Source organism: Portunus trituberculatus, chromosome 17 (genome assembly GCF_017591435.1).
Source record: "Portunus trituberculatus isolate SZX2019 chromosome 17, ASM1759143v1, whole genome shotgun sequence".
NCBI classification, from domain to species: domain Eukaryota; kingdom Metazoa; phylum Arthropoda; class Malacostraca; order Decapoda; family Portunidae; genus Portunus; species Portunus trituberculatus.
Window position 1 is genome coordinate 29,406,987 of NC_059271.1, and position 21,444 is coordinate 29,428,430.

The following is a 21,444-nucleotide window of genomic DNA, read 5'->3' on the forward strand; positions in this document are numbered from 1 at the left end:
TTGACACTCCTCTGGATTTTTATCAAAGTAGCTTACAACACATACATACACCTTCCTGATTTGTACACAGATAATACAGCTGACTACCTGACTGAGCTTTGGACAGCCAGGTCACACTATGAATACTGATAAGGACACACAGTACTGTTCAAACTTCTCTACAGTACACAGGTGAGCATAAAAGTACATATTCAGCACAAATGAGAACAATACAGTACCCATATATATAAGGTTCCAGCAGCTACCTCTATGACACTTCCACTGTAGGCAGGTGATGTAACCATGCTGTTCTGTCACTCATGCTACCATATGGTACAGAATGCCTCTTCCCTGTACTAGCATTACTACATTTCCTGTTACATGATATTGATGATGTTGATGGTGGGCTATAAAAGACATCTGGTGGACCAAACAATTTTGCAACCCCAGCATTGGATCCTATTTATAAAATCAAACATCATCACAGTATTGTAACCACTATACTATTTGACTTTGATATTATTAATAACACCAAAAACACACCATACCTTACTGAAATTCTTTGATTCAGTTAATGATCACTCTATTAAACATCTATATACTATTCAACATAGAATAATAATTTTCAACAATCTTTCTTCAAGTATGTATAAGTGAGCAGGATGAATAGATCATACAAATGGTTATGCAAATAATGGAAAAATACAAATCCAACAATGGAAATACCACACAAGTAATATCTTGTATCTTTGCTTAGGAACTCATGACATCATTACTGGCTCAACATGTTACTTGCAGAAATCAACAAGAAATTGTGAGAAGATAACAAATTGATAGAAATAACACTTCATCTTCAGCCGGATTGCCAATGGTTAACTCTATCAGTGAGGAAATAACTATAGACTAAGAAAACAACAAACAAAAGAGGAACAACTGGGAGCTGGTTGAGTTTGTGGGCTGAACTGTAAATAGGACAGTAAGGACACTGGTAGGATCCACAAACCTCACATATATCCAGTGAGTTGACAGTTGAGTTGATGAGCAATGTTTGGAAGCGCTCTGCAAATTGGAAAGAGATCTTGTTTGAATGACATAAATTAATGAAACATGGATACATTGAAATTCATGTCATCAATATATCAGTGTCAAATAGTGTGACCATGCAATTTTGGATGAATGATGAAGAGAAGTAGAAGGTATTTACATTGTATTACAGCAGCTTCATCATGTGCATGTAAGAAAGTATAAAAAGATGAAAGTTTTGTAAGATTACTATAGCATATACTAAAAGAAAAACAAAGTAAACATGAAAATAATGCTGTACAATGAGATAGCATAATGATTTCAACAGTGAAAAATAGATTCAAGTCATAGTTATAGCATTGATCCAGTGGAAGTTTGTTATATGAAGAGCTTGTGGCAGGAAGAGAAAATATGTGTGGGAATACTTAAAAGCATGTGGAGGATCTGGCAAGTCTTACAGGCAGAACTGATGTCAAACCAAGTGTTGCAATTAGTAAAACCAAGATATTTGATCATCAGGTGAGAACAGCTTATTGAAAAAAAGGAAAAAATATGAAGAGATAAAATCATAGGGGGTATACTGGAAATTAAATATATGAAGAAAAAGTAAAATATTACATTGAGAGAGAGAGAGAGAGAGAGAGAGAGAGAGAGAGAGAGAGAGAGAGAGAGAGAGAGAGAGAGAGAGAGAGAGAGAGAGAGAGAGAGAGAGAGAGAGAGAGAGAGAGAGAGAGAGAGAGAGAGAGAGAGAGAATTTTCTTACTACAAAGTAGATGAAATTGACTATAGCTACATAAACACAGTAATAAATTAATTCTTTTCAAAATCTGTTTCAGCTTATGGCTTTGAACATACCTCCTACACACACACACACACACACACACACACACACACACACACACACACACACACACACACTCCTACATAGAAATACAAGATGGGAGAAGAAGTTATAATGAAAAGAAGAGAAGAGATAGACCTGGGAGTGATTATACAAGACACCCTGATTCCAGAAAGCCACAAGTCATAACTCACTGTGGCATTCAATTACAAGGATAGGAGTATATGATAAAAAAGATCATAACCACTATGATGAGACCTAGACTTGAATATGCAGCAGTGGTGCAGTCACCATACCTGCAAAAAGACATCAGGAAACTAGAAAGAATCCAAAGGACTGTTACAAAGATGGTGCCAGAAATAAAGCATCTTCCCATGAAGAAAGACTAAAGGAAATGGAACTATTACCAGCTTTGAAGGATAGATGGGAGAGAGGTGATCTAATAACGATGAATAAGTTAGTCAACCGTTTGGAAAAGATAGGTAGACAAGATCTGGTATCACTGACAGAGGATGGAGATACATGAACAAAAGGATACTCCAAGAAGATCATGAAAAGTCAGTGTTTGAGGAACATTAAAAAGTTTTGTTTTCCACATAGGAGAGTGGACATCTGGAATGAATAGAGTGAAGAAATTGTAGCAACAGAAAGTGTGCATAAATCTAAAGAAAAGTTGGATAAAATAGATATGGAGACAGGTCACTATAAGCCCTGCTAGAACCCTGAAATATACAACCAGGTAGGCTAGTGTACAAATTGAGACTACAAGGGATAGGGGGTAGGTTAGTTGATTGGATTAGTGAGTGGCTTTCTGATAGGAAACAGAGAGTAGTATTAAATGGGGCAATGTCTGAGAGGAAGGAAGTGGTTAGTGGGGTACCCCAAGGATCAGTGCTAGGACCTCTTCTTTTCTTGGTGTACATTAACGATTTAGATATAGGAATTAGTAGCAAAGTATCAAAGTTTGCAGATGATACTAAGATAGCATGTGCAGTACAGGGTGAAAAGGACAATTACAGAATACAACGAGACCTGGACAGGCTGATAGCATGGGCAGACAGGTGGCAGATGGAGTTTAATTCTAAAAGTGTCAGGTTATGCATTTAGGTAAAGACAACACAAACTTTAACTATGAGATGGAGGGATGTTGGCTAGAGGCAGTAGAGGAAGGAAAGGATTTAGGAGTAGTGATAGACAGGACTATGAAATTTTCAAAGCAATGTTTAGAAGCAAGAAATAGGGCAAATAGGATCCTGGGTTTTATAAATAGAAATGTTAGTTATAAAAGTAAGGAAGTGGTGCGTAGCTTATATAATTCCTATGTTAGGCCCCATTTAGAGTATTGCATACAGGCCTGGTCACCCCATTATAGGCAGGATATCAACATGTTAGAAGCAGTTCAGAGAAGAGCAACTAGGATGATACCAGCATTAAAGCGCCTGGAGTATAGAGATAGATTAAAGGAATTAAACATGTTTTCATTTGAGAGGAGATGTATAAGAGGGGATATGATAGAGTTATTTAAAATGTTCTCAGATACAAACTACATAGATGTGAGATCTTTCTTTACCTTAGAGGAGGGAAGTAGGACTAGAAATCATGGCAGGAAGATTAGAAAGCAAGGCTGCAGGTTAGATATAAGAAAATATTTCTTTAGTCATAGGGTGGTAGACTTCTGGAATGCATTGCCAGAGACGGTTGTAAATAGCACTAGTTTGACAATGTTTAAAAACAGATTAGATAAGCACTTAAATTTATTAGATTTATAATTATGATAGTTGCATGATAGTTTTTATAAGAAATTTACTATAGTTAAACAAGACATGATCCCCATGTATGGGGATCACAGATTGTAGAGGAATTCGCTGCAGGACTTAGCCCTGTTAATGGGCCAAATATTTAGAATTAGTATATAATGTATTGTGTACTTGTAAGTGTATCTTTAAGTACTGATGACGAGGTCACTGTGCGACTGATACAGGATAACCTCGATGGGCCCTGGTGGCCCTTTGTTATCCTATTATTTATGTTATGTTAGGTAAACACACACACACACACACACACACACACACACACACACACACACACACACACACACACTACAACTAGGTAAATACACAAACTTGCCTGGTTGGTACTGTTCATAGATCTTGGCTAAGCGGATTCGGGTAAGGTTGGCCACCGGATACCATCGCTTAATTGGGTATGTGAAGCACCATGTCTCATTTGAGGGAATCTGTTAAATCAGGATAAAGCTCTTTTAGTGAGAAAAAGGTTTCTAAAATGTAACACTTACCATCAAAAAGAAACAAGGTATATTAATAGTGAAATGTATGAGATAATAGCAAAAGAAAAGTTAGCTTGATATATATATATATATATATATATATATATATATATATATATATATATATATATATATATATATATATATATATATATATATATATATATATATATATATATATATATATATATATATATATATATATATATATATATATATATATATATATATATATATATATATATATATATATATATATATATATATATATATATATATATATATATATATATATATATATATATATATATATATATATATATATATATATATCTATCTATCTATCTATCTATCTATCTATCTATCTATCTATCTATATATATATATATATATATATATATATATATATATATATATATATATATATATATATATATATATAATTTTTTCTTTTTTTTTTAGAAAGAAAACTCAGAGGAAATGTAGGCATCTAAAATTAAAAACTATAAAAATAATATACTAAAACTTACATAATCAGCAAAAAAGACAGTCTTTGTGCTAAATGCATCAGCATGGCCACCTATTGAGTCTCTCAGTGTTGGAAAATTACTTTTCTGCGCCTTTTGGATGATGCCTATGAGATGTGGCTGATAAGCCACATATCCAGTGGGATTTTCAATTTCTATCACAGTAGCTGAACTATATTCAGCTTCCTTTGTGTTGAGCCATCTGTATAAGGGAAAGACACATAAAAATACAAAACTTACATTTCTGTGATAATATAAGAAAGCTCCACAAGAGCACTCAACACTTACCAATAAAATTGAATGAATTATATATATAAACAAGTTGTTTTGCTCCAATATCTTGAAGTGACATGCTACATATGCATATCTTTCAAAAACAAAAACAATGTTAATGATGACATGCAAATACCACAATATCAGCAGAAAAATATGTATTAGGATAAAATATGGAGTTTGTCTGATATGATGAAGGCACATCCTTCCTTAATACATATATATAATCTAATTATTTCAAGTTAATAGAAGGATGGTGCTTAACTGTAAATATCAATTACATTAATAAAATTTTCATGGAATGGAAAGGAAGCTGGATGACTGTGAACTGCACAACAAAGATTATACTGTATAACTTAAAAGAAAACTATCCAGTCTGTATCTTGCAAGATGGATAGTCACATAAGTTCTATCAAGTAACTGATTAAGAGATTGAGTTTACCATATATATATATATATATATATATATATATATATATATATATATATATATATATATATATATATATATATATATATATATATATATATATATATATCAACAATGGGGATTACCTGGCACACACTGTGACTTCGCAATGAGACTTGTTACCAAACTTGGAGTATCTTTCATCAATAGTAAACTCAAAGGCCTTGATTGGTGGTTGTTTCTTGAAGCCATCCCAGTCGACACCATACTCCACATCCAGCTGTAAGATGGCCTGGCCTTCTCCAGTAGCAAAGACATTCACCAAACCCCACACATTTTCTAGCTGTTAAATAAAATACAAGAACAATTATGCCTGATGTGCATTCATATTTGAAAGTCTGGTAATTTCTAAACCATGGCATTAAAAACATTTGATCATAGAATACTTCTAGTTTTAGAATGACCTGGCATCTAATTTCTGTGACCATATGACTTTTCTTAGGATACTCTGCAAAAAATCATTACTACAATATAATAGTAAGAAAATAATAATAATGATTATAATGACAATAATAATAAAGATACTATTACTACTACTACTACTACTACTACTACTACTACTACTACTACTACTACTAATAATAATAATAATAATAATAATAATGACAATAATAATAATGATGATGAAAAGTAAAAGATATACAAGCCTCACTGGAATCTTGCTCATCCTGGAGACATTCATGCTGGAGATGTACACCTCATGTGGAGCTTTGTCCTCTTCCCCTGTGGCATGAATGAGCACCTTCATGTCTGTGATGTCTCGCAGGCGTGCACGAAAAGAATACTCAGTGAGTGCTTGCAGGGCCACTAAAGTATCCTGCATAAAGGCAGAAAAGATACATGAGAACCATTTAGATGTTCTATATGGTAAATTCTACCAAAATTACTTACCTGCTTTCGATAAATATAGGATATCACTTTCCAACAGAATCACCAGGACATCCTTTATATGGAACATACACTTATATTGAAAACCAGCAGAATATTATATATAAGTCACATCAAATTCAATCATAACAATATTTTAATTTTAACATGACACATTAGACTTTAGTCAAACTTTCCTTACATTTACATCAAGAAAGAATTTTGTCTATCCACCATTTACAGAATAAATTACAGTTAAGAAATGAGTCCATGTTTAACATGTCTTACTTAGCTATTCACATCCCTTACTTGCACATAGCCAAACCAGTGCAATCCTTGGTTTAACACAGCCTGTTCTTGTGCTATACATGATAGAGAGGTTGCTCACAAAAGGTACTTCAGCCCTCCATCACCCGAACGAATCTCATGCACTTTATATTTCTGCCTGGAATCATGCCAAGTCTGTTCTTCAACTTGTCAAACACTCTTTCATAAATAGAAAATGTCAAAATCTTTCAAACTCAAACTCCTTTCGAGATTTCTGACATCTGGCCAAAAACATCTCCAATAGCTTTACTTCTTCATCTTTCCCTCCTCTATTTCATTCTGATGGCACCATTGACATCACATCTGTCTCTAAAGCTGAACTCTTTTCTCATACCTTTGGTAACAACTCTACCTTGGATGATTCTGGACTTGTCCCTCCCGCTCCTCCTCCTTCCTCTGACTATTTCATACTGTCAATTAAGATTCTTCATAATGATGTTTTCTGTGTCCTTGCTGACCTATACCCTCGAAAGATTTATGAACCTGATTGGATCCCTCCTATCGTTCTGTGGTTCCATGCTTGCACCTTGCCTAGCCAAACTCTTCCAACTTTGAATAACCTTCTACCTTTCCTTTATGCTGGAAGTTTGCCTATACTCAACACTTCATATTTGCATCTGTTGTTATCAATATCAAGGTTTTAATCTCCTTTTTTATGCTCTTGAATATTTATCTTGTAAAAGAAGGTAATGGTTCACTGGTGCCTGACTTGCTACAGGACCAGTGCAGGATCTGGACAGGACAAGGAAAGCTGATGTTTGTCCTGTACAATTAGTAGATCACTTTTTCTAACATAGGATATTTATTTGATTTTTATTTAAACCATGATTTTTTTACTCTGATTTAAATCAATTAAAATTACTTGAATTAAATAATTTGGTTAAAATCAACACAACCCTAATAAAAAGAAAGAAGAGCTCCATATGTATAGGATTGTTTGCCTCATGAACTCCCCTGCTTTAAAAGAGTTTCACACTCCATTGTAATGTTAAATAATTTTGTTAAGTTCTATCACTATTTGAAATTACTTCTCTACTGAATTTATTAATTAGATACATGCCCACTTCAACAACTTTGCCACATAAGTCTTTCTATCTCCTGTCATTCTTATTCTGTCAGTTTCACAAATGCAAAGCTTATCTTCACCATTCAATCATCTCTTTTACTGGCAATCTCTGAAACTTTTTACCTGTTTTAGTTTTTCCTTTCCTATGATTTGAGCTGTTTCAAGCAAGGATCATCACGATATCTCTGAGATTAAGTTTCATTTTTATAACTCTCATTTTCTGAAGTGGCAATTGAGCAGCCTTATTTTTCTTTTTGTTGTGCTTTGGTCATCCTCCCTCATGTATTCTACACAATATCTTAATTTTGACACAGCTTAAATTCACCAGTAACCAGCTGAGAAGTACTCACCACTGTGGATATAAAACCTGCATCATGCATCCTCATGCCATTTAACCACTTCACAATCCTCTCCTGGTGAATGTCAATGCCATCACGGATGAGGTATACAAGAAGGGCATAGGCTGTGGCTTCCACTGCATGGGAGTCCCACTCCTCTTCGTATTTAGGCTGAAGCAAGTTTCTCTGACTGTTCTCATGGACACGTTTATTGGGTTCCACTGGCTCCCTTGACCAGTAGATCAGTCCATCTGTGAAGTGTACAGGCATATCTACAATGGCCAATTTCACTTTCCTTTGATAAAAAGAAACTACATAAGCTTCTAAAAAATTATATTATAGGTCTGTTGTTGATATGGTTACTTAAAAAGATGAATGGTTTTACTGAAAACATACAAGCATGAAAATCACTCTCACACAGAGAAGAAACTTATTTTCTCATTCATTTTCTCTCTCTCTCTCTCTCTCTCTCTCTCTCTCTCTCTCATGAAATAAGGAACTAACTTTCAGATCTCTTCATGTTGTCCAGAATACTAAAGGCAGCTTCCTTTGACACTGAGTTAGCCAGGGAAAGTGCATATGCCACAATGGCTATCTCTAGAGGGTCACGGATGTGGTTAAGCTCTGTTTCCAAGTACCTATGGAAAGAAATTCGTATAGAAACAATACTAAATAGAAAACATTTTTTATCATTCAATGTGGTCTCAATGTAAACTTTACTTAGAAGAAGGTAGTTTCACGAAATTACTTACATTCATTATATGAGTTAAAGAAAATAATTCTGGTTATGTTATCTGCATTAGGTTCATTGCAATACCAAAATTCAGACCCTAATCCATCACGTAATACTTGAGTTTTTATTTAATTCTTTCATAAACACTGATTTGTTAGCTTACTGACTTTAAAATTCCTAGTACTACAAGACAAGTAGTAATACATAATACCTAACAATTAAAGCACTAGAGAGAGAGAGAGAGAGAGAGAGAGAGAGAGAGAGAGAGAGAGAGAGAGAGAGAGAGAGAGAGAGAGAGAGAGAGAGAGAGAGAGAGAGAGAGAGAGAGAGAGAGAGAGAGAGAGAGAGGCAAACAGACAAAATAAATCTCTGTATATGAAAAAACAAAGGATGCTGCTGAAAGTACATTAACAAGATTAATTACTAAAATCAAACAGCTACCTATGCACAATGATTAAAGCAAAATAACATTCTTTAGAAGAAACACATTTTTCATATCATGTTCTCACCTGACAGCTCGTGTTCTAGCAAGGTTGGCCTCAGCACGTACAGGGCCCTGTAATGTGTCAATTGTCTGCTCTAAAGTAATGAGACAGTGAGCAGTAAGAGTGATGTTCTTGGGTCCTTGCCACTCCAAGCCATAAGAGGAAGGAGCAGCTTTTCTGTTGATAGGAGTGTCACTATAATATGAAGTTTCACGGAAAACTCCTGTTGTTTTATCTTGCCACTGCAGGAGCCACTTTACTGTTGTAGAGATGATATTTGGGTCAATGTAAAGAAGGTTCTCCCAGTCTGGAAACTGTGCTTGCTGGATAATGCGTATGGTCCAGGCAGACAACCTGACAATGGTGGGATAATTTTCTTATACTAGGAGTTCTAAGGCAAGGAATAAAATAAATAGTCAATGCATGAATATTTAAAACAATACATATGAAAAAGGCTTTTTGACATAGACAACAAAAAAAAATGTACAAGTACAATACAAATGCAAAATAGTGGTATATTTGACAGAATGAACTGCAAATTCATGCATCCCATTGCTGTTAGTAGTGAGTCTAGATTTGGTGGAAATTCCTTGTGTATATGTGTTTGTGACAAGGATGTCATATCACATATATATATATATATATATATATATATATATATATATATATATATATATATATATATATATATATATATATATATCAATAAATGAATTTCTAAAAATCTTAAGAGAGGAACTTTGTTACTTTTCATCACACTCACTCTTAATTTCATCCTTTTATATACACCAAGTTCTTTTGCTTCTGGCAGACAATGCATGACAAATTGACTTTAGTGGCTATTCATTTTGAAAGTTTGAAAATATTTTATCAATAAAACTTAAAAGAAGGGTAAATAATCATGGAATAATCACCAGACACTTGGTCCAACATTGCCCCACATCTTGAAGGATCCATTCTTGTTGTAACGGAACATGATGGCTGTCAACATGACATTCAGCTGATCAAAAATATCTTGTCTCTCTGAGTAGTCTAGTTGGTTTGTGAGACGGAGGTAGTGGAGAGTCCATACATTAGCACCAAATGTGAAAGTGGTATCATCAGTCCCTTTCAATGGTTTCCTCAACATTTGTCTTGAGTTTACAGGTCCCTGTACAGATTAAAAAGAAGAAGAAGAAGGAGAAAAAAAAAAAATTATAAATTATACAGATGAACTGAAACCCAAAAATAGCTTGGCTTTGAGTTCATCAAATTTCAAAACATGCATCCATTAAATTATCATCTTTCTCATCTACTTCATCTATGTTTCATTCACCATCTTAAGCACCCAAATACTCATTACAATTACTGCCCTTTTTAAAACAACTTTTTTACCCTATTTTCTTAAGAACACATCATCTTTACACTTTTTCTAGCCTTCATTTTTTTTCCTTTGTTTAAAATTAGATACATATGTACAAATAAAGCTATACTTCTTTAACCCAATTTACTAATCCTTTAACATTTGAAGTTGAAACTAGCTTTTGTATTTGTGACAAATGAAGGGTCAAATAAACAGCAATATAAATAAGAAAAACATAGGGCCACTTACCCCATTTGGAAAAGATGGCCCCACCACATCTCCACAAAGGGACACATGGCCACGAGGAGAGCCAGCCACAAAGCGCCTCAGGATGCTCAGAGGAATAACATAAGATTCATCCAAAATTATATCCATGTATTCATAAACAATTGCTCGGTTCTTGAGGTCCAACATAACTGAGGTATGACGGTCCATAGTGGCTCCCTCTGGCTGCAAAACAAAACTAATCTAAGCTATCACATTTATAGATAGTGGGTTGCTTGACAAATTGGGAGCTTGATATCAAAGATTGAATTTGCAGTATCTGGATGTTCAGTTCCTAGTATCGTAGTCTCCACTAAAATACATTTATCTCTTTTCATGGATGACTCAAAATTAATATCAGCATTTTAACACAAGCAACTGTAGCAGTATTACTACTAACCTCAACAGTAAGGGTAGCACTCTCCTCATCCCAGCCAATCTGAGTTGTGGCTGTAACTGTTATTTCTATCTCACCTTTATCTATAGTGGCCACAATGGGGAAGATCACTTCCTGTGACCCCTCAGGGCCAACCTGTAGCACAAAAAAGTATCAGTCAGCAGCAATTTCAATCAGCTTGATGGAAACCAAACAAGTCTGTCAATGAGATACCAACATCTAAAACAATTAACAAACAAGTATCTCACATGAAATGAAGAAACCATACTTTCACACTTACTGTAATAAGGTGCTGATGATCTCCTGCCTTGGTACGAGGATGATAAAAATCCACTACTCCATGCTCCTCCACAATTATAAATCTGTGACTGTCAGTTCCATGAAGAACTAGAAATACCATCATCACCTCATCAGGAAGCATGTTGAACACTACAACACGTACTCCAACCTATAGAGTTTAAAATGAAATGGGGAGGGAGGGGAAGTATATCATCAGCTCCAGAACAGATTTTGTAATCAATCAATGCATATATTTTTCTTAAGGTGGATAAGAAAATGAGAAGAAAATGTTCTGTTAATCTATAGATCTTTCATGTTACACTTTGATTATCATATACTTACATATTATGAAATTAAGAGTACTGTGCCAAGATTGGTAACATCAAACTTGGCAAACTCCTGTTTGGTACTAATGTTAAGATATTCCCAATGATATTCTGGCAATTGTAGAATGAGTGTATTTATAAGTATCATGATTGAAATAATTTTAATTTCAATCAAATTCTGAGATTAAAAAATTGGAACTAGATTTTCATGCTTTTCATTAGAAGTTTTTCCTTTTAACATTTGAGTTCATCATGTTTATTGTTGCAGTTGTTTTTGTAATAGTGGTAGTTATGGTCAATGTTGTTGTTATTTTGCTATTTTAGTTCTCCATTCTTTAATCTTGTCTTTTTATGAATATATATATTTTCATATTTACACTTTAATGAATGTTTCAAAAGACTCACCTGTTCACCTCTGCGACACGTCTCTGCCATCTCCAAACTGATGTACATTGATGGCAGTGACAGGTACTGCAATTAAGCATATGAATGAATCAATATGTAAATCAATAAATAAATGTACTAATTAAAGTGTTTAGTAAGTAGGCGTGGAGTATTATGGAGATACAGAATAAGAAATAAGGAGGTTAAAAGTACTGTTATTCTGAGAGATTTGTCAGAATGGTACAAATTAGTGTGTGTTAAAATTATTTGGTCATGTGGAGAAATACTGTAGTCAGATGTACATAGTCTGAAATTATGAGCAACAAGCAAGAGGATTTGTGTGTGATAAAGATGAATTGAGAGGAACAGCAGTGAATGCTAAAAAAAAATTAAACAGTTTTGTTGACATCTGAGAAAGAATGTAGCACACTCAGTGGTGCCCATTGGCTTATAGGCCCATTTAGGACACTGTGATCCCAGGAATGAACCAAAAGCGGTGTGTGGAGGTGTTATGATGTAAACGCGGGTAAGTTGTTGGGTCTTGCTATGGATGCATGTTTACAACCGTTACAGAATTTTCCATTACATTCTTTTGACTTGTGTGCCATCAATTATTAGGTCTCCGTCCTTACCTGTATGCATGTATGTTGTCTCTTTGCAATTATTTCATATTCTTAATATATTTTATAAGATGTAACCTCTTTATTGCTTTTATTAGTATTTTTATTTGAATTTTAGTACTTGAGGATGCCGTTTGTATATGGCGAAACATCCTTGTTGAATAAATGAAGAAGCAAACACGGTGTATCCCTTTTTCCCTGTTATATATGTGTGTGTATATATATATATATATATATATATATATATATATATATATATATATATATATATATATATATATATATATATATATCACAAAACTATACCTCAATTGGAGCAGGAATCATGCCAAATCCAAACTCTTTGGAGATACTGAAAGCATTAACTGTGTAGGGATCGTCCACCTTGTTCAACTCAACATTATTCTGCTCATGTCCTTTGTGACCTGGGAAAGTAGCACAAATTAATTAAAAGTGCTACTAAAACTTATTCAGATTTATTTGTATTAAGCATAGCAATGCTATTAAATCAACTCATCTAAATACTAATGGCATCAACACTTGAATTGAGTTAGACATTGACTTTGTGTGCAATGAAAACCCTTTACTTTAAAACTCCATACAGATGAGATACTGACAGAAAAATGGAACCTTGACCCAATTCCTGTATATTCTTAATACAATAACATATATACAATCAGACAAATATAACAGCTCTGTGCCACAACATATTCTCTTACCAATGTTGATATCCAGCCAAAGCCAGTCTCCATCTCCATCATCATAGAAATCTGCATATTTTCTGTAGCGACCAAGACGGAATTTCATATCTTTGTCCCTCATTGGATCACCGCCTGAAAAAAAGTTATAAAAAAACAATAGGTAAGGAAAGGACATAGTAAAGGGAAGAAATAATCCCAACATGAAGACAACACTAGAGGAGAAAATCAATAGGAAGAAATATCATCAATATAATCTTAAAGGACCCTAAATATGCTTGCTGTGAGGGTTATCACCAGGAGGTGACTGTGGTGTAATGGGTAGCACATCTGCCTAGCAAGTGGAAGACCTGGATTCAATCTCAGAGTGGTGCCTGCCTTCTCTGGTGAACAACCCCCTACTCTAACTCTTGCTTTCTTAATTCAGTGCCAGCTTGCCAGCTAAAGGGTTTCTTATCAGCCTCCTCCATCTTCTAAATCTCCTAAGAAATCTATAGAAGATTTCATTGGGTCTACTTCTAAGAATTCTATCATCCATATTCAGATATCTCTCTTCATACTTATCTATTCACTCATCATACAATGACATTAATTAATTAATTATGTGAAATAACTATCAAAGAAAAATGGGTTAAATTTCTAGCCATTCCTTAATCATGAACTTTGTTACTGCCCATTTAACCTCTTCTCTGTATGTCCTATCAAAGGCATTCTCTAGAGTCTAGACTAGCAAATACTATGCAGAAATCATTCTTCCTTACTAAATGCTCCCTGTATTTACAGCAAACTTTAAAAAAAAAAAAAAAAAATCATGTAGGATGAGTACTAGCTATGGGCAACAAAATCTTAACAAAGAAAAGACCCAAAAAGATGCCAATCTCTGAACAGAGTCAAAAGCAGTCATCAAAACTTATAGGATAAGTGTTTTGAAACTTTCCTCTTGAAAAAGTTCAAGTCATAGAAAGAAGGAAGACCAGAAGCAAGGGGGAAGTTCCTGAGTTCACCAGAGAAAGGGATGAAAGACTGAGAACACTACTTAATCCTTAATCCTTGTAATACAAAGATGGACTGAATAGGAGAGAGAGAGAGAGAGAGAGAGAGAGAGAGAGAGAGAGAACTCATGTACGGCAAGGCTGCAGGGGAAGGGGAAACATAATGTTAGCAAGATCAGAAGAGCAGTTAGCATGAAAATGGCAGTTGAAGATAGAAAGAGATACAACATTGTGCCAAAGAGAGAGACTGAAGACAGACATGTAGAGGAGAAAAGTTGAACTAACTGAAATGATTCAAGAGAGGAGCCAATAAAGAAGCATAAAGATACATGAAATATGGTGAAAATCCCGAAAATGAAAGCTATGGAAAATTTATTTTCAGTCACCATCTTTAATAACAAAAATATATTTTCTTTCTTAATTAATCCTCAGAGATATGCAGGCTATGTGCATATCATGGAAATATACTATATAATTTTTAAAAGACATCAAAAAATAGTGCAGAGTGACAATGTAGTTCTACATGAAGGGAATGGGTAGGTTGATTTGTTGTTGTTGCGGAAGTAAAAGCAAAGTTAAATTGTAGATAAATAAATCATATCCTCAGCAGCTTTCATAAAACCTTTGCTACTTTCATGTGAGAAGATCCCAAGTCCAATTCATACCAAAGTATACTTACAATCTACTTCATCAAAGCCATCAGAACAGTCAACAATTCCGTCACAGTGCTTTGAGGAAAGATAACATCCTCCAATGAGACACGGTAAGAAACCTTCTGTTTTGTTACACTGGTTTCCTGCGGATATTAGACATAGTGACAGTTGTGTTGAAAGGGATAATTACAGAAAAAAAAAAAACAATAATACATGAAAAAAAAAAAAAGTTTATGGCATCAGATCCAATGTACAACATAGATCATGTTCCATATAAGAAAAATATCATATAATATCATATGTATGATTTATTGCAGTATGAGCAAAAATGGCAGAAAATGGTTTGAAATTATCTTATTAAGATGCTAAAATCTAATGAATTACAATCAGTGGCGAAACAAGAGTGTTTTTAAACTAAGTCTTCAATGAACCTCCTTATTCTTACCCATGTAAGTAGGAATGACTCCTACAGTGGCATCTGTAAACACCACAAGTCCACTGAAGGCAAATGTTCTGTTAGTATCTGGACCATAGTTTCCTGAAGTATAATATTCCACCTGTTCTGCCAAGGGGCTGTCACGTTCACGCCATACCATTTTGTGGATCAATCTGAGAAAGTAATGGACAGAATGACCAAGTAATTATCCAAACTACATGTCTAGCAAATTAACCAAACAACTGGGAGACATAAAGAGTTAAATGATTCATAACTTTATGAAAAACAAGACAGAAATACAGCAAAAAGGGATAAATAGTTTATAGATGATATGTCTCTAGTTCTCAATCAGTTTCTTGTGTAAATTCTATCCAAAGGAATGATCATTACTGAGTTACAAAACTATATACTTAATAATCCCTCTACCAAGTATACAATACATGACTAATATTCTAACACTTCATTTGTTTTATTTCATATTTGTGCACAAATAATGTGCATCACAGATTCCATACATTGCCCTCATACACTTTTTGTCCTTGCTTAAAGTTTGTTCCTGTTTATAGAGTTCAGAAAAAAAATACATGCTTGGTACAATGCTAGATGCATACAAGCAAAACAGACAAAAGATAAAGAGAGGAAGAAACTCTTAAAGCAGGGAAATGACTATAACAGACAGCAGTACAAAGATACTAGAAATGAATATATTAGAGTAAGGAGAGAAGAAGAAAGAAATTTTGAAAGATGTATTGGATAAAAGCAAAGATGAACCCAAACTTTTCAACAAGTTTATAAACGGCAAAACAAAGAATAAGGAAACAATTAAAAAAATAATTAAAGAAGGAAAGACATACCAAACAGAAAAGGAAATGTGTGAAATAATGAATGAGAGCTTCAAAACAGTATTCACTGCAGAAGATGATTTCACAAAACCTAATAGGACATTGGATTGCCAAGGATTACAGGAGACTGCAGTGCACAAACAGGATATTGGAAGATTACTGGACAGGTTGGAAGTCAAAAAAGCAATGAGGCCAGATGGTGTATCAGGCTGGGTGTTAAAAGAATGTAAAGAGCAATTACTGGAGCCAATTTGGGAAATAATTAAAAGTTCAATAAATGAAGGGAAAGTTCCACTAGAGCGGAAGAGAGCCAACGTAATACGGATATTTAAAGGAGTAAAGGCAACTGAACCACTAAACTACAGACCAGTGTCACTTACAAGTGTCGTAGGGAAATTATGTGAAATAATTATCAAAGAAAAATGGGTTAAATATCTAGAAGAGGAGCAAGTCATATCAAACAGACAATTTGGGTTCAGGACAGGGAGGTCATGTGTATCAAACTTATTAAGCTTCTACTCGCAGAGTTATTGCAGGACTTGAAAACATAGATGGATGGGTAGACACAGTATACCTAGACATTAAAAAGGCTTTTGATAAAGTCCTGCATGAAAGACTTCTTTGGAAACTAGAGAACTGCGTGGAACCTTGCTTGAATGGACAAGAGATTATTTGAAAGATAGGGAGATGAAAACTGTGATCAGAGATACATACTCATCTTGGGGGAAAGTAACTAGCAGAGTGCCACAAGGGTCAGTGTTAGCCCCGATCATATTCCAAGTTTATGTAAACGACATTCACATTGGGATAAACAGTTATATAAATTTATTCGCTGATGATGCAAAGTTGCTAAGAGTGATCAAAACCAGAGAGGACTGTCTGCTGTTGCAGGAAGATTTAAACAAGATCTATGAATGGAGCAAGAAGTGGAAATTGGAGTTTAATGCCAAGAAATGCCACATAATGGAACTAGGAAAGAGTAAGAGAAGACCAGTATGGAACTATTTGATGGGAGAGGAACAAATAATGAAGACTAAAGAGGAAAAAGTTCTTGGAGTGACCATACAGGAAAATCTGAACCCTGATAAACACATAAGCAAGATATTTGGACTATCATATAAGATGTTGACTAATACATGGATAAAGATATAATGAAAAAAATCATCACCAGCATGATACGCCCAAGGCTAGAATAATGCAGCAGTGGTATGGTCTCTGAGCTCTAAAAAGGATATAAGAAAATTGGAAAGGATACAGAAGATTTCTACAAAGATGGTGCCGGAATTAAAGGACCTCACATGTGAAGAACGACTGAGGGAAATGGGACTGCCAACCTTACAAGATAGAAGAGAACGCTGGGACCTAATAACAATGTATAAGATAGTAAATGATATTGAAAAGATAGACAAAGAAGACCTGGTGATGTTGATGGAAGAAGATGGAAGGACAAGAGGACATGAAAAGAAGATCAGGATGAGGCAGTGTGTGAAGGATATTGGAAAATACAGTTTTCCACACAGAACGGTGGAAAAATGGAATGCATTGGATATTGGAATTGTCACAGCACATAGTGTGCATAACTTTAAAGAAAAACTAGATAAATGGAGATATGGAGACAGGACACTATGAGCCCCGCTCAAACCCTGTACAATACAACTAGGTAAATACAGGAACTATGAACTAGGAAAGAGTAAGAAAAGACTGGTATGGAACTATTTCATGGGAGAGGAACAAATAATGAAGACTAAAGAGGAAAAAGATCTGGGAGTGATCATACAGGAAAATCTGAGCCCTGAGAAACACATAAGCAAGATATTTGGACTCTCATATAAAATGTTGACTAATATAAGAGTGGCATTTCATTACATGGATAAAGATATGATGAAAAAAATCATCACAAGCATGATACACCCAAGGCTGGAATATGCAGCAGTGGTATGGTCTCCGAGCTCTAAAATGGGTATAAGAAAATTGGAAAGGATACAGAAGATTGCTACAAAGATGGTGCTGGAATTAAAGGACCTCACATATGAAGAACGACTGAAGGAAATGGGACTGCCAATCTTACAAGATAGAAGAGAACATGGGGACCTAATAACAATGTATAAGATAGTAAATGATATTGAAAAGATAGACAAAGAAGACCTGGTGCTGTTGACTGAAGAAGATGGAAGGACAAGAGGACATGAAAAGAAGATCAAGATGAGGCAGTGTGTGAAGGATATTGAAAATACAGTTTTCCACATAGAACAGTGGAAAAATGGAATGCATTGGTTAATGAAGTTGTTACAGCACATAATGTGCATAACTTTTAGGAAAAATTAGATAAATGGAGATATGGAGACAGGACACTATGAGCCCCCCTCAAACCCTGTACAATACAACTAGGTAAATACAACTAGGTAAATACACACACACATACACACATACAGATCTAGCTTACCTTTTTCTGTGAGTAAAACCATGCAAAGCTTGAAGAACTGAAGCATGAGAAATATCATTGCCTGCTTGCAAAGCGTAGCTGAAAGTACGTGTGCCCGAGATCCCAAAGAAAGACCCTGCTGAGCTGTATGTACCTAACTCCACTGATTTCACGCTGTGATCTTTGTCCTGGTTAATCACAAGCTCAACCTGCATAAATTACAGTAAGTAATATTATATAAAACAACCAGTTCCTCACATATATACCATCATAATTCTAAATTCACACTATTTTTTGCCAAATAACCAATCAAAATCAACTTTTCAAGTGAAAACAACACAAATAAGTAAAAAATGCCTCCTAGTATGAATGAGTCATCTTTTTCATAATACACCACAGGAAAAATTAGAGTACAGCATAATTTAACAGACAAAAGTACCTAAGCCCCTTGTAGTTTAATCATTACATCTGATGCAACAATATTATTATAATATCTGAATAAATAGAATAATGGAATACTATCAATTTATACTTGTACAAAATATAATAATTAAACATACTATACATGATTGTCTGAACTTCATACATTACCTTGTGTTGGGAAATTTTATTCACAGGGATGGTGATGGAATCAGTGATGACTTCATTTTTTTTACCAAAATGGTAAACAACCATAGTGAAAGAAGGCACCATCTCTGAACTCACAGGCACAGACATTGTCTTGATGTTGGCATGTATTTTGTTATCTAAGACCTCCTTCCCAGCAAACAGGATCATCTCTTTGGCCATGACCTATGGCAAAGATTTTGGAATGAATAAATATTATCAGTGTTATCTGAAATAATAGTAGCTACTTTGATTTCATAACAAAAATCCTTATTATCACAATAATAAAGAGAACTTAGATATCAATTTAGAAATGAACAGCTGAAGAATCTAAGCACATATACTGATTTTCTGTGCTATCATTTGAATAAATAGACAGCAATAACACCAATTTGAACACAGACAACCCAAAAATTGTTTAATTAATAGCGTATTTCTCTTACAGATATAAGAAACACAGAATAAAAGATGATAAGTTTCCTTACAGTGAGCCTATGGCCTTGATTTACTAACTCTTGGGAGTCATTATACTAATAATACAGATATATGTATATCCTTTTTATCATACTAATGGTCTAAATCATTTTACTTTTATTTTTTTCTTTTTCTTGCTACAGTGCACCAAAACTTAAAATTTGCAATTAATTCTGTATCAAAGGTTCATAGAAATGCTGGCAGACTCAGTAATATATAGCTGAGACTAAGAAACTAACATTCACCAATTCATTCTTACCACATAGTTAAAAGAATCCATATTGAAATTGGCACGGATATGAAATACAACAAATTCTCCAACAGCCACCTTCTTGTTGCTTGTCTCCACTATAATGTAATGCTCCTGTGGAGAGAGAGAGAGAGAGAGAGAGAGAGAGAGAGAGAGAGAGAGAGAGAGAGAGAGAGAGAGAGAGAGAGAGAGAGAGAATCATTATAATAGAAACTTTCAATAAATATCTAGAAATAACTAGAGACAAACAGAGACAGTGCAGTTGAAAGCGACTGTATACACTCACCATAGCAATCATTAAAGCTTGATAAATCACAAAGAAATTAATGTATTGCCTATCATAGTACTAAAGTTATCCTGCGCAAGTTGGAGAATCGGCCATGAAACACCAGGTAACCTATCAGTTCATCAGTATAGAAATATTCTTCACAATTATGGAAAAAGACAATTTTTTTTTTTTATACCATGTGGGCTTTTCACAGGAATTTATGGGCTAAAGGGGATACTTTTTGGGGTACCTCCTATCTTAAAGCCCACCCACTAGGAAACCATGTTCCTGAATGAGGAAGCCCAACCTGCACTCAGACTGTGGACAGGATTCGAACCCATGTGCTTGGAGACCCCTCAGATCCCAAAGCATGCATGGTTCCACTGTACCACAGCGACTTTTAAAGCAAAGATGATGTGACATTGGAAATTGTCTTCCAAACTATACATACAAATTAATAACATAACTGTAAGGTTATACCTGAGGTGAAAAGAAAGCCTCTCCTTTGGCCATGGCTGCAGCAGTATCACCGTCACTGTCCCGATAAGTGGCAACGAGGGTCACTTGGGAAGTCTCCTCTGGCATATTAAAGGAGAAATGGAAAATCCCTTCTCACGATACTTCTGTAAGAGTATAGCAAATACATCATTATCATCATCATCATCATCTCCTATGATTCCACTGTATGTCAAGGGCCAGCCTAATATTCACTCATATCTATTTCATGTCACTCATATTAATTTTATCTCATCCCTCAATTCATTTCTTTGTCTGTCTTGCCTTCTTTCACAAAACAAATATTTCCATTCTATTACTGTAATTGTTCATAAACTATTTGTTTGGTACACAAGTATGTGTGTGTGTGTGTACATTTACCTAGTTGTATTTGAGGCTTCTCAACATACTTAGAAAATTTTGATACATGACAATCAACATAGACTTATAGCATGCATATTTTAGTGCCATACTAGAAAAT

At 34.6% G+C, this 21,444-nt stretch overlaps 1 protein-coding gene across 1 annotated transcript in view; it reads right to left on the reverse strand.

Annotated features, from left to right (window-relative positions):
- The window catches only part of LOC123505028 (CD109 antigen-like), a 51,629-nt gene continuing 30,185 nt past the window's right edge, over window positions 1-21,444 (reverse strand). The window contains 22 exon segments of the mRNA XM_045256040.1: window positions 1-1,038; window positions 3,971-4,079; window positions 4,661-4,859; window positions 5,486-5,682; window positions 6,052-6,216; window positions 8,010-8,248; window positions 8,502-8,635; window positions 9,240-9,569; window positions 10,130-10,365; window positions 10,807-11,007; window positions 11,222-11,353; window positions 11,499-11,666; window positions 12,229-12,294; window positions 13,134-13,252; window positions 13,547-13,660; window positions 15,197-15,313; window positions 15,616-15,779; window positions 18,892-19,079; window positions 19,462-19,662; window positions 20,210-20,314; window positions 20,949-21,073; window positions 21,076-21,091. Of these exon segments, the coding sequence (XP_045111975.1) occupies window positions 833-1,038; window positions 3,971-4,079; window positions 4,661-4,859; window positions 5,486-5,682; window positions 6,052-6,216; window positions 8,010-8,248; window positions 8,502-8,635; window positions 9,240-9,569; window positions 10,130-10,365; window positions 10,807-11,007; window positions 11,222-11,353; window positions 11,499-11,666; window positions 12,229-12,294; window positions 13,134-13,252; window positions 13,547-13,660; window positions 15,197-15,313; window positions 15,616-15,779; window positions 18,892-19,079; window positions 19,462-19,662; window positions 20,210-20,314; window positions 20,949-21,073; window positions 21,076-21,091 (3,531 nt within the window). The 3' untranslated portion in view covers window positions 1-832.